The 10,522-nt window shown below is 44.3% G+C and overlaps 1 protein-coding gene across 1 annotated transcript; it reads left to right on the top strand.

Moving 5' to 3' along the window:
* Positions 1-3,709: 3,709 nt before the first annotated feature.
* LOC144455688 (uncharacterized) lies at positions 3,710-8,305 on the top strand. The gene is made up of 4 exons (XM_078149152.1): positions 3,710-3,835; positions 4,403-4,447; positions 7,519-7,770; positions 8,053-8,305. The coding sequence occupies exons 1-4, from the start codon at positions 3,775-3,777 to the stop codon at positions 8,172-8,174; spliced, it is 480 nt and encodes a 159-aa protein (XP_078005278.1). The 5' UTR covers positions 3,710-3,774; the 3' UTR covers positions 8,175-8,305.
* The last annotated feature ends 2,217 nt before the right edge of the window (positions 8,306-10,522 follow it).

Genomic DNA, 10,522 nt, shown 5'->3' with positions numbered 1-10,522 from the left:
TGAAAATGTGCTCCTGGAGGGGTACCCCATTAGTTAGTTCCTAATTCCGTAGTGGAAATAAGTTTGTTACTTCTTTTTCTCACCAAACACTAGGTGCCTAAAGGGAAGAGGGCACTGAGACAGAAACAAGGGCTTAGAAATACCTAATTCACATGCATCCCTACTTCACAATTTGGCCCAAGGCTGGCAGTGTCAGGTAGGAGAGCATTCTCCAGGCTCAGCTTAAAGGAAAAAGGGAAGAAACTGACCCTCAGGCTCTTCCCTTGCCCTGGGAGAAGAGACTAGCATCACGCTATTTCCCCTTTGTTGTTGTTCACTCATTTCAGTCATGTCTGACTCCTGGTGACCCCATTTGGGGTTTTCTTGGCAAAAGATACTGGAGTGGTTTGCCATTTCCTTCTCCAGCTCATTTTACAGATGAGGAAACTGAGGCAAACAGGGTTAAATGACTTGGCCAGGGTCACAAAGCTTGTAAGTGTCTGAGGCCAGATTTGAACCCAGGAAGACGAGTCTTCCTGACTCCAGGCCCCGCATTCTATCTACCCGCTCTGCCACCTAGCTGCCATCTCTACGCAATGCCACCTCTACTCAAGTATTTATAGGGATAGGAAAATCTGGGTTTGAATTCCAGCTCCATTACTACCAGTCTGAGCCTCCTCCTCACATATGAAAGGAGGGTATTGGCTGAGTTGCCAAATTGTGTCAATTCCATCTTCCCAACATCTCCTTATCCATTCCCTCCACTCACACAATCACCACCTTGGATTATTGTAATACCGTAATAGCCTCCCAACTGTTCTCCTTCCCTTTAGCCTCTCCCCTCTCCAATCTGTCCTCCCCCGGGGTTGCCAAATAGATATTTCTAGAATATAGTTGTTCCTATCACCCCTAAGATCAAATACAAACTCTTTGGCTAGGGATTTAAGGACATTCATAGGCAGCTCAAACTATCTTACTAGGCTGAATCCATACTATACCCCTCTTATGCACACACTCTGAATTCCTGCTGAACTCACCTATTGTGGTTTCCTGTCCATGCCGTTCCATCTCCAGTCTCTGGAGACTCCTTTGCTTGGGCAATCTGTGATGCCTGAAATGGTTTCCCTCCTCACCTCCACCCCTCTTCCAGACTCAGGACCAAAGCCACCCCCTAATCATGACAGATCTCTCCAATTTTTCTGCTCTCTACCCCCACCTCAAATTTACTTTGAATATTTTTTTAACTTACCCATGTGCATGTTGCTCTTCCTCCTTACTATTACAGAAACTCTCTGAGGGCAAGGAAATGATGTGTTTGTCTTTAATTCCAGCACCTCAACAATTCCTTGCACATTAGGACAGGACATATTTCATTTCACTGAGATAGAGAACTCTATGGTGAGGAAACTCCTTCTACCAATACAAGTCAGCACTTAAGTCTTAGAGAGCTGCCCAAAGCATTGAAAGATGGAGTACCTTGCCCACAATCATGAAGATAGTATGTGTCAAAGGCAAGACTTGAACCCAGATTTTTCTGGCTTCAAGGTGGCTTCTCTGACCACCATCCAATGCTGCCTTTCTTAGGAACATGACAAATATTTGTTGGATTGAATTGAATGATTTCTCAGATTCCTTCCAAGTCTAAAATTCTAAATCTTAGCTCCCTTTCAGCCTTGTGAATCTATGTTTCTATATCTATTTCCTGTTCTCATCCATTTGGCCATGGTCACCTAAGCCTGGACATCACCCACATTTGAACATTATGATCCTCTGCCGTCCTCCGCAGGCTCCATACCCCAATTGTAAAAGACCAAGACATGATCCAAAATGTACCAGGTCCTCTCACCTTGAAGGAAATGACGAATGGCAGTTTCTCTCATCCCCCAGATCCACCACAAGTATCCCTACCCTCACTTCCCTAGATTCCATCATCCCCATTTCCTCCTGTGACTCTTCCAAGAGTCTAGAACCAACTTTCAACTCTTTACAACCAACAGAGCAGTAGAACCTGACCCCCTGGAGATCTGCCCTACCTGTGCTGAGGAGACCTTCCTGGGCAGGCTGCCCAACTCTGTCCTATCTACTCCAGCAAAATCCTGCAATTTGTACCAGATCATATAATGATCAAGAAATCCAATGAGAAACTAGTAAGTGGCAGCTTCTACCCCAAAACTACACATATAACCAAAAGCCCAGGGACAATGAGAAAAGGGACCCCTACAGCAAAGTGAATGCTACTGGAACCAGAAAGGAGACATGTGTAGCCTGCAAGTGTTTGTGTCCAGAGGCAGCAAGAGAAGAGGGCTCCCCTGAGAAATCTTCAGGATGGTCAGATAGTCCTAGCATAGTCAGAAAGCCCGGGAAGCAATCGTAGGCAGTAGCACCAGGTAGCAGCACTAGCCATCGTGGCACCGCAATGCTAGACCTAGACAGCCCAAGCTTGAAACCTCCGAGGACTCTAACAATCTGAGATGTCAGAGAGAGCCCTGAAGACTCAGGGCTCTGAACCTCAAAAATACAGAGGGGGGCAGCAGAGGGGCTAACTTCAAGAAGTGGAAATCAGCAAAAAGAATAAAAACAGAGTCCAGGTAATCAAGCAGGGCCAAGCACCCTACTCAAAAGTGCACTGGGGGCAGAACTTGGCCCTAGCACAGAGCTCCAATTCAGGAACAAGAGAGAGAAATTCATCAGAGAAAACGTCAACTAGTATCAAAATTATTCCAAATCTAACTGCTTAATTACTGCAAGCTGAGACTCAAAAAGGAAAAAAAATGGATTTTCCACAAGTACTACATGAATACTCCGAAGAAATAAAGCCAGAGGGGCAGCTAGGTGGCATAGTGGATAGAGCACTGGCCCTGAAGTCAGGAGGAGCTGAGTTCAAATCCGGCCTCAGACCAAACACTTGACACTTACTAGCTGTGTGACCCTGAGCAAGTCACTTAACCCCAATTGCCTAAAAATAAAATGAAAAAAGAAAGCCAGAGACAAAAATAAAATAAAAGCTCTTGAGGAAAGAATTAGGAACACTTAATTAGCTTAGAAAAGGAAATGGTAAACCTCACCTAAGAAACTGATTCCTTGAAAACTAGAACAGACCAAGCAGAAATCAAAGACTCCATGTGAGAGCAAGAAAGATTAAAAAGAACTCAAGAGACTGAAAAAGTAGAAGAAAAGAGAGACAAAAACAACTGAATTGGAAAAGAGGTCAAGGAGAGATTTTAATAATTACTGGACTCCCTAAAAACCATGATTTTTTTTAAAGTTTGGACACTATATTTCAAGAAATCATAAAATGAAAACTGCTCAGATCTTTCAGAATCAGAGGATGAAGTGGAGATAGAATCCACTAAACACCTTCTGAAACAAACCCCAAAAGGAAATCTTATTCCCCCTTTGCCAATTGGTCAAGGACCACTAGTCATTCCTAGGTCCCTACTCCTTGTCTCCCCCACCCCACTGCACCCCCAGGGAACACAGCCCAGGGTCACAGCCAAAGGTGCCTTCTTATGCATGCCTGGCCAAGGGGAAGGCCATCAGCCTTCCTTCTCTGCTGAAGAGTTTCCTTGAAGCTGTGATTCCTGGGATTAACTGGTGTGGTTAGAATTGTAAATAAGTTTACCCTATTTCCAGCTGAATCTCTTCATAAATTGCCTCACCTTCACACAGCCTGCTCCAATGTACAAGCCCAACCCCCACATCTCCACTTTCTATAAAGTCTAAGTCAAGCACAGGCCCCAACAACTGGAAGCTTCCTCCCCGAAAGGTGACTCAGCTCTTGCTCAGGCACCAGCCATGAAATTCTTCCCTGTAATGCTGCTGGCCTGCATGGCCTGTGCATCATCAGTCTTTGCCCGTGAGTCTGGACTCTCTACCTCCTTATTAGAGATCAGAGGCCCTGATCAGATGACCTCAAGAGATTCATCCCTCTTCATTGGGCTAGAATTTTTTCTCTAGTGGCTGATCCTAGAGGACCAGTCTCAGAGCTTCCTGGGGCTAGTGCAGAAATGAGGTCAGACCAGACCCAAAGCCAGGACAGGGAATTTGGGAATCCCTCTCATGAGCAATGCTGGGTGGCCCAGGCAGAGTCCCTCCCCACTCCAAGTTCTCAGAGCCCCAACCGTAAAAGGGGAACAGGGACTTCACAGGAGAGTCAATATTGTACAGCAGGAACACAGACTGGATTTGAAGTCACAGGATTTGGATTCAAATCCTACTTTTATCATCAGTATAACTTGAGTCACTTTACTTCTCTGGGTCTCAGTTTCCTCATCTGTAAAATAAGAGTGTTGGACTAGATGGACTCTAATAGTCCTTCTAGCTCTAAATTTATGATGCCATAAAACTTCATAGGCAACCTGGGGTAAGTTTATGAGTTAAGTGCTTTGGGATCCCTCATGACGATGATGTTTTCTTTCCCCAGATTTGAACGAGCTAAATGATGGAGAAGAAAGACGTGCTATTGTGTGTAAGTCTGTACCCCTCTTTGCCAGGTTTCCCTTGGGGGAGGAAGACTCCTGGAATGTGTTTTCACTTGAGGAGATGACAAATATTTCATCTTTGGAAAGAGTCCTTCTTGATTGCCAACTTCATTCTTTTCAGCTCTAGTGACTAAATAATTACCCAAACCCATGATGTGGTCTGTGCAGCTTCCATAGGAATGGGGAAGATTTAGGGGAAAGCATGGGGATGAGGCAAGTCATCTGAAAACCTGGCCCACATTGGAGACAGTAGAACTAGAGAAGGGAAGAAGGAGAAGTTGCCTTCAATTCTGACAAAATTCTAGATTATTCAAAAGATTGTTAGTGAACAACTAGAAAAGGAAACTGATCAAAAATGGTCAGTGTGACTTCATGAAAAACAAGTCATACCAGACCAACTTTGTCCCTTTGTTTGATGGAGTCTGATCAATGAAATGCTGGAGATTGTTTAACAGGGAGCTTGACAAATTGTGCCATCCTTGTGGAAGATGGAGAAATGTGCTAGACAAATTATACAGTCAGAGAGGAAAAATTGACTGGATTGCTGGACTCTATGAGTAGTATTAAGCAGAATGGTTCTAGTGTACCCGCAGGATCTGGGCTTGGCCCTGTATTGTTTACCACTGGTACCAATGACTCTGATAAAGGTAAATCCTTACCCTTGTAGACAACACAAAGCTGGGGGAGATGGATGGCACACTGGATGACAAAGTCAGGATCCAAAAAGCGTGGTGTTGTTGTTGTTCAGTCATTTCAGTCATGTCCGACTCTTTATGACCCCATTTGGGGTCTTCTTGGCAAAGATACTGGAGTGGTTTGCCATTTCCTTCTCCAGCTCATTTTATGGATGAGGAAACTGAATCAGAATTAAGTGACTTGCCCAGGATCACACAGCTGGTAAGTGTCTGAGGCTGCATTTGAACTTAGGAAGATGAATCTTCCTGATTCCAGGTCTGGTACTCTATCCACTGTGCTACCTACCCCTCCTAAAATGCTTGCTAATGGGCTAGAACTCTAAATCCAATGAGATGAATTTTTTTTTTAGGCAATTGGGGTTAAGTGACTTGCCCAGGGTCACACAGCTAGTAACCGTCAAGTGTTTGGTCTGAGGCCAGATTTAAACTCAGGTTCTCCTGACTTTAGAGCCAGTGCTGTGTCCACTGCGCCACCTAGCTGCCCCAAATGAGATGAAATTTAACAGTCAACTTGATAAGTATAAAATAGTAGAGGCATAGTGAAACGGTAGTTTGTTGAGAAAATAAAAACCAAAATGTTGGGTTTGAGTGGCCTGAAAGCTCCATGTGAGTCCATAGCTAACGTAATTTTGGGCTGCATGAGAAATAGATAGCTTCCAAGAATAAGGAGGCAATAGTACCTCTGTATTCTGCCCTGGTCTAGACACATCTGAAGTTTAGTCCTGGGTGCAAAAATTTAAGCAGGACATTGATAAGCTGAAAGCAGCCAGAGGAGGACAGCCTAAATCCTGAAGGTCCTTGATTGCATGCCAGGAAAAGAGCAGCTAAAAAGATGATCTGCCTAGAGAAGAGGTAACCTCTTTGAGGTCAAAGATTCTGGGTTTTTTGCCCTATTTTTGTATCCCCAATACTTAGCACAGTGCTTGGTAGACAGTAGGCACTTAATAAATTCTCATTACTTGACTGCAAAGCACGTGTATGGAAGAAGGAGTAGATTTGTTCTATTTGGCCTTAAGGGGCAAGATCAGAAGCAAGAGATAAAAACAAAGCTAATTTTTAGCTTGATAATGAGAGGGAAAAAATCTTAACAACAAATGCTGTGCAAAAGTGCCTCTGGACGTAGTGGGTTCTCTCTCATTGAAGGTCTTTGGCAAAGGCTGGATGGTCTCTTAACAAATATGGTGTTATGGGGGCTCTTTTTCAAGTACGAGTTAAAATAAATGGCTACTGAAAGTTCCTTCTAATTCTAAAACTGATTTTTGATTACTAGTCTATATCAGGGGCATCTGGGTGGATAGAGCAGGGGATAGAGCACCGGGCCTGAGGTCAGGAAGACTCATCTTCCTGAGTATAAATCCAGTCTCAGACACTTACTAGCTGTGTGAGCCTAGCCAAGTCATTTAACTCTATTTACCTCAGTTTGCTCATCTGTAAAATGAGTTGCAGAAGGAAATGGCAAACCACTCCAGCATCTTTGCCAAGAAAACCCCAAATGGGGTCACAAAGAGTCAGACACAACCACATCTGAGCAGGCTGCTGGTGTTTCCAGTGGGATATGAACTGTTCTGAAAAATTAGAAGAAGTAAGCAGGAGTCCTACTTGGAAATTCCTCACTCCAGGGGGCAGCTAGGTGGCGCAGTGGATGGAGCACTGGCCCTGAATTCAAAAGGAGCTGAGTTCAAATCCAGCCTCAGACACATAACACTTACTAGCTGTGTGACCCTGGGCAAGTCACTTAACCCCATTGCCTAGCCAAAAAAAAAAAAAAGGAAATTCCTCACTCTAGTTGACCAAAGTAGTAACCAGTACGATACACTGGAAAGACTGCCAAATTTGAGGCCAGAAGACCCAGCTCTTCCACTTGCCAGTTGTCTAACTTAGATTAATCACTCCCCTCCTGTGGGCTTCAGTTTCCTCATGTATAAAATGAAAAGGCTGGACTAGCTCAGGGTTTCTTAACCTTTTTTATTGTTATGAACCTCTATGGCAGTCTATAGACCCCTTCTCAGAATAATGTTTTTAGAAGAATGCATTAAATGCATAGGACTACAAAGGTAACTCATTCTGCTAAAATAAAGATGTTATTTTTTCCCATTCGAGTTCATGGACCCTTTGGGGATCTGTGGATCCCAGGTTAAGACCCTCTGGACTAGACCATCTTTAAAAACCCAGCTTGCTTTAAATCCTACAGTACTAAATTTCCATGGTCTGCTTTTCGCATTGTATACTTTGTATTCAAGCCTCAATGGGCTTCCCCTTTCCCTAATCAGAAATACTCCACTCTTCCCTGTGTATACCCCAGCAGAAAAATGAGGACTTTACTTCATCTCATTGGTTTTCTCTGTCTTGCTTCCTGCCTCCAGCTCAGTTAGACTCTTCTAACAACCCCAACCGCTTCATTGAAAATGTCTCTAATGAGCGTGTCCGGAGCTCTAAGCGGGAAGTCTCTCCTGAAGACATCTCCCTTGAAGATGTCCTCTTAAACAAAAAGGTCTCCAATTCTGAGTCCCCAGAGAAGGAATCAATGAGGAACCTACACCATAATAATGAAATTGTACAGCGTGAGGAAACATCCAGTGAGCAATCAGAAAGAGATACCAAGAACTCCCAACACGGTAAGAGTAGGAAATAGGGCCAGAGCTAAGTGGCCTCAAGGGGAAAAGAGCCAGTCCCTGAAGAAAGGGGGGACATTAGGGGAAGAGAAGGCAGAGGCTAAAGATACATAGGTGGGGGAGGGACATCATGGGGAATTTCTTTCAAGTTCAACCTGAAATTCATGTGTTCTAAATGATCACTTGAGTCCACAGTTCAAGTGCTGAGTTGGGGATTGGTAATGGGACTGGCTGATTCCACTGCCTAGTCCGATCAATCCTTCTGCCCTCTTGCTCCATCCCCAGCCCCCGCAGTCACCACAGAAGGAAGACTTGCCAAGCTGGGCCTCAAAGTCGGAGAAGAGATAGACCTAATGCTGACCAAGATCAAGAACAAGATGAAAAACTATTTTTCTTTGAGATCTTAATACGGCGACTGTGTGGCTGTGGCGCAAGGATCCAGCACCTGGGGCAGGGCCCTCCAGTCCCTAAAGCCCCATCCGACTGGGGTTTTTCCAAATACCTGATGAGATATCCTGATTAAACACTGCATCCCAGACTCAGTGTTTTGTCTCTTTGTTGGGGGCAGAGGAAGGCGTCTTCATAACACTCCAGGGACCATTCTAAATCACTATATTATTCTTAGGCATTTTCATTTTGTCCCACTCTCCTGGCTCCAATATCTTGCCCTACAAAAGTGTTAGGGCCCCCAAATCTTTCTATAACCTCTCTATCCCCTCAAATAATAGTCCCATCTTTCTCTGGAAAACTCTTAGGAAAAAGTAACCTACTTTCCCTGCCTCCACTTTGTCATTGCCACTCATCCCTCAAACTTTTATAATCTGGCTTCTGCCTCAACATTCTGCTGAAACTGCTTTCTCCAAGGTTCTCAGAAGGTACCCTTATCATCAACTCCCAGCCCTCTTTTCAGTTCCCTCTTCTTGACCTCTCTTAAACATTCAACACTGCTGGCCACTCCTTGTTTCTTGACACCTTACCTTCTGCTAAGGATGCTGCTGTCCTCTGTCCCTATTGCTATTTGTCGGATCATTATTCACTGGCTCCTCCTTCTCCTCCTATCCCACCCTCCACCCCCACTCCAAGGTTCTGCTTGGGACAATCATCACTTCATAGCTTCAGCTACCTCCCTCTAGATGATGTCGTTCAGCCGCTTCATCATATCCGACCCTTCATAACCTCATTTGGGGTTTTCTTGGCAAAGATGCAGGAATGATTTGTCATTTCCTTCTCCAGCTCATTTTACAGATGAGGAAACTGAGGCAGCATTAAGTGACTTGCCCAAGGTCACACAACTAGCAAGTGTGAGGTCAGATGTGAACTCAGGTCTTCCTGCCTACAGGCCACAATGACTCAAGGACAACAACAAAAGTTTAGAGATTATAATAATAGAACCATAATATTTATATAGCACTTTAAGATTTGCAAATTTCATTACAAATATTACCTCACAACAATGCTGGAAGGTAGGTGCTATTGTTTAAAGAGAGGAAACTAAAATTAAATGACTTGACCAGGATCACACAGCTAGTAAGTGACTGAAGGTCCTAGTAATTTGAACTCAGGCCTTCCTAACTCCAGATCTGGCACTCTACTCACCTTAAAAAACAGTGAGCAGGCATCTGATGTACAATTCTTAGCCACCTGCTTGTATCATGTTGGACATACACTAGGTGCTAAACTTTCGGAGCCTCCAGGAATGTGTCACACGGTTTCCAGTGCTCCCCTGCACAATCTGCATCCGTCAGTAAGTTGCTTTTCTTCTTGTTGTTGTTTGTCCTTCGATTTCAAAGAGGACCAATGACATCACAGGGTGATATCTTGACTTGCAGCTGAACTGGATTTAAGTGAGGCAGAGATGCATAAAGCCATCACTCTTTCTTCTAGAGTCATAAAAGTCCAGTGGCAAGACAAAAGGTCAGGATGACTTGTAATGGCTTGGGATGCAATGGATGGCCCTGGCATCTTCAGTGTCTGACTGAGCTGTAAGCCCTCCACAGCACCTGCTTCAGCTGCCTTCATAGCCATTGGAACAAATTGTTCTCATACACTTATTCTACTAGGGAAGTCTTCATACACTTGAGGTACACACCCCACTAACTCGCTGATGGGTTTGAGGCCCATTGGTTGGTTACCCTCAACCTAGTTTAGTCCATCTGCCAAGACATTTTACCAGGGTGTGGCCACTGCACATGCTGCAGCTTCTTAGAGCCACGGGTGAGAGGTAACAGTTGGTTTCCAGATGCCAGATAATCTTTTTTTTTGGAGGGGGAGTTGTTTTTTTGTTTTGTTTTGTTTTGTGAGGCAATTTGGGTTAAGTGACTTGCCCAGGGTCACACAGCTAGTGTCAAGTATCTGAGGCTGCACTTGATTTCAAGTCCTCCTGATTCTAGGGTTGGTGCTCTATCCACTGCACCACCTAGCTGCCCCCAGATAATCTTTTTTTTTTTTGTCTTTTTAGGCAGTTGGGGTTAAGTGATTTGCCCAGGGTCACACAGCTAGTATCAAGTGTCTGAGGCTACACTTGAACTCAGGTCCTCTTGACTTCAGGGCTGGTGCTCTATCCACTGTGCCACCTAGCTGCTCCAAGACAATCTCTTAACACACAATCTCAACTTTATCTTTGATGGCCTTATGCCCATTATGTCACACCTGGAGAAGACCAAGATATTTGTGTCATTTTCATCTATTGGTTCAATTTGGCCTCTAGATTTAAGTTGAACACAAAAGAGGAGAGAGAGAGAGAGAGAGAGAGAGA

Source organism: Phascolarctos cinereus, unplaced genomic scaffold (genome assembly GCF_003287225.1).
Source record: "Phascolarctos cinereus isolate Bilbo 61053 unplaced genomic scaffold, phaCin_HiC Scaffold_1;HRSCAF=81, whole genome shotgun sequence".
Lineage (NCBI taxonomy): Eukaryota > Metazoa > Chordata > Mammalia > Diprotodontia > Phascolarctidae > Phascolarctos > Phascolarctos cinereus.
This window is presented reverse-complemented; position numbering and strand designations above follow the sequence as displayed.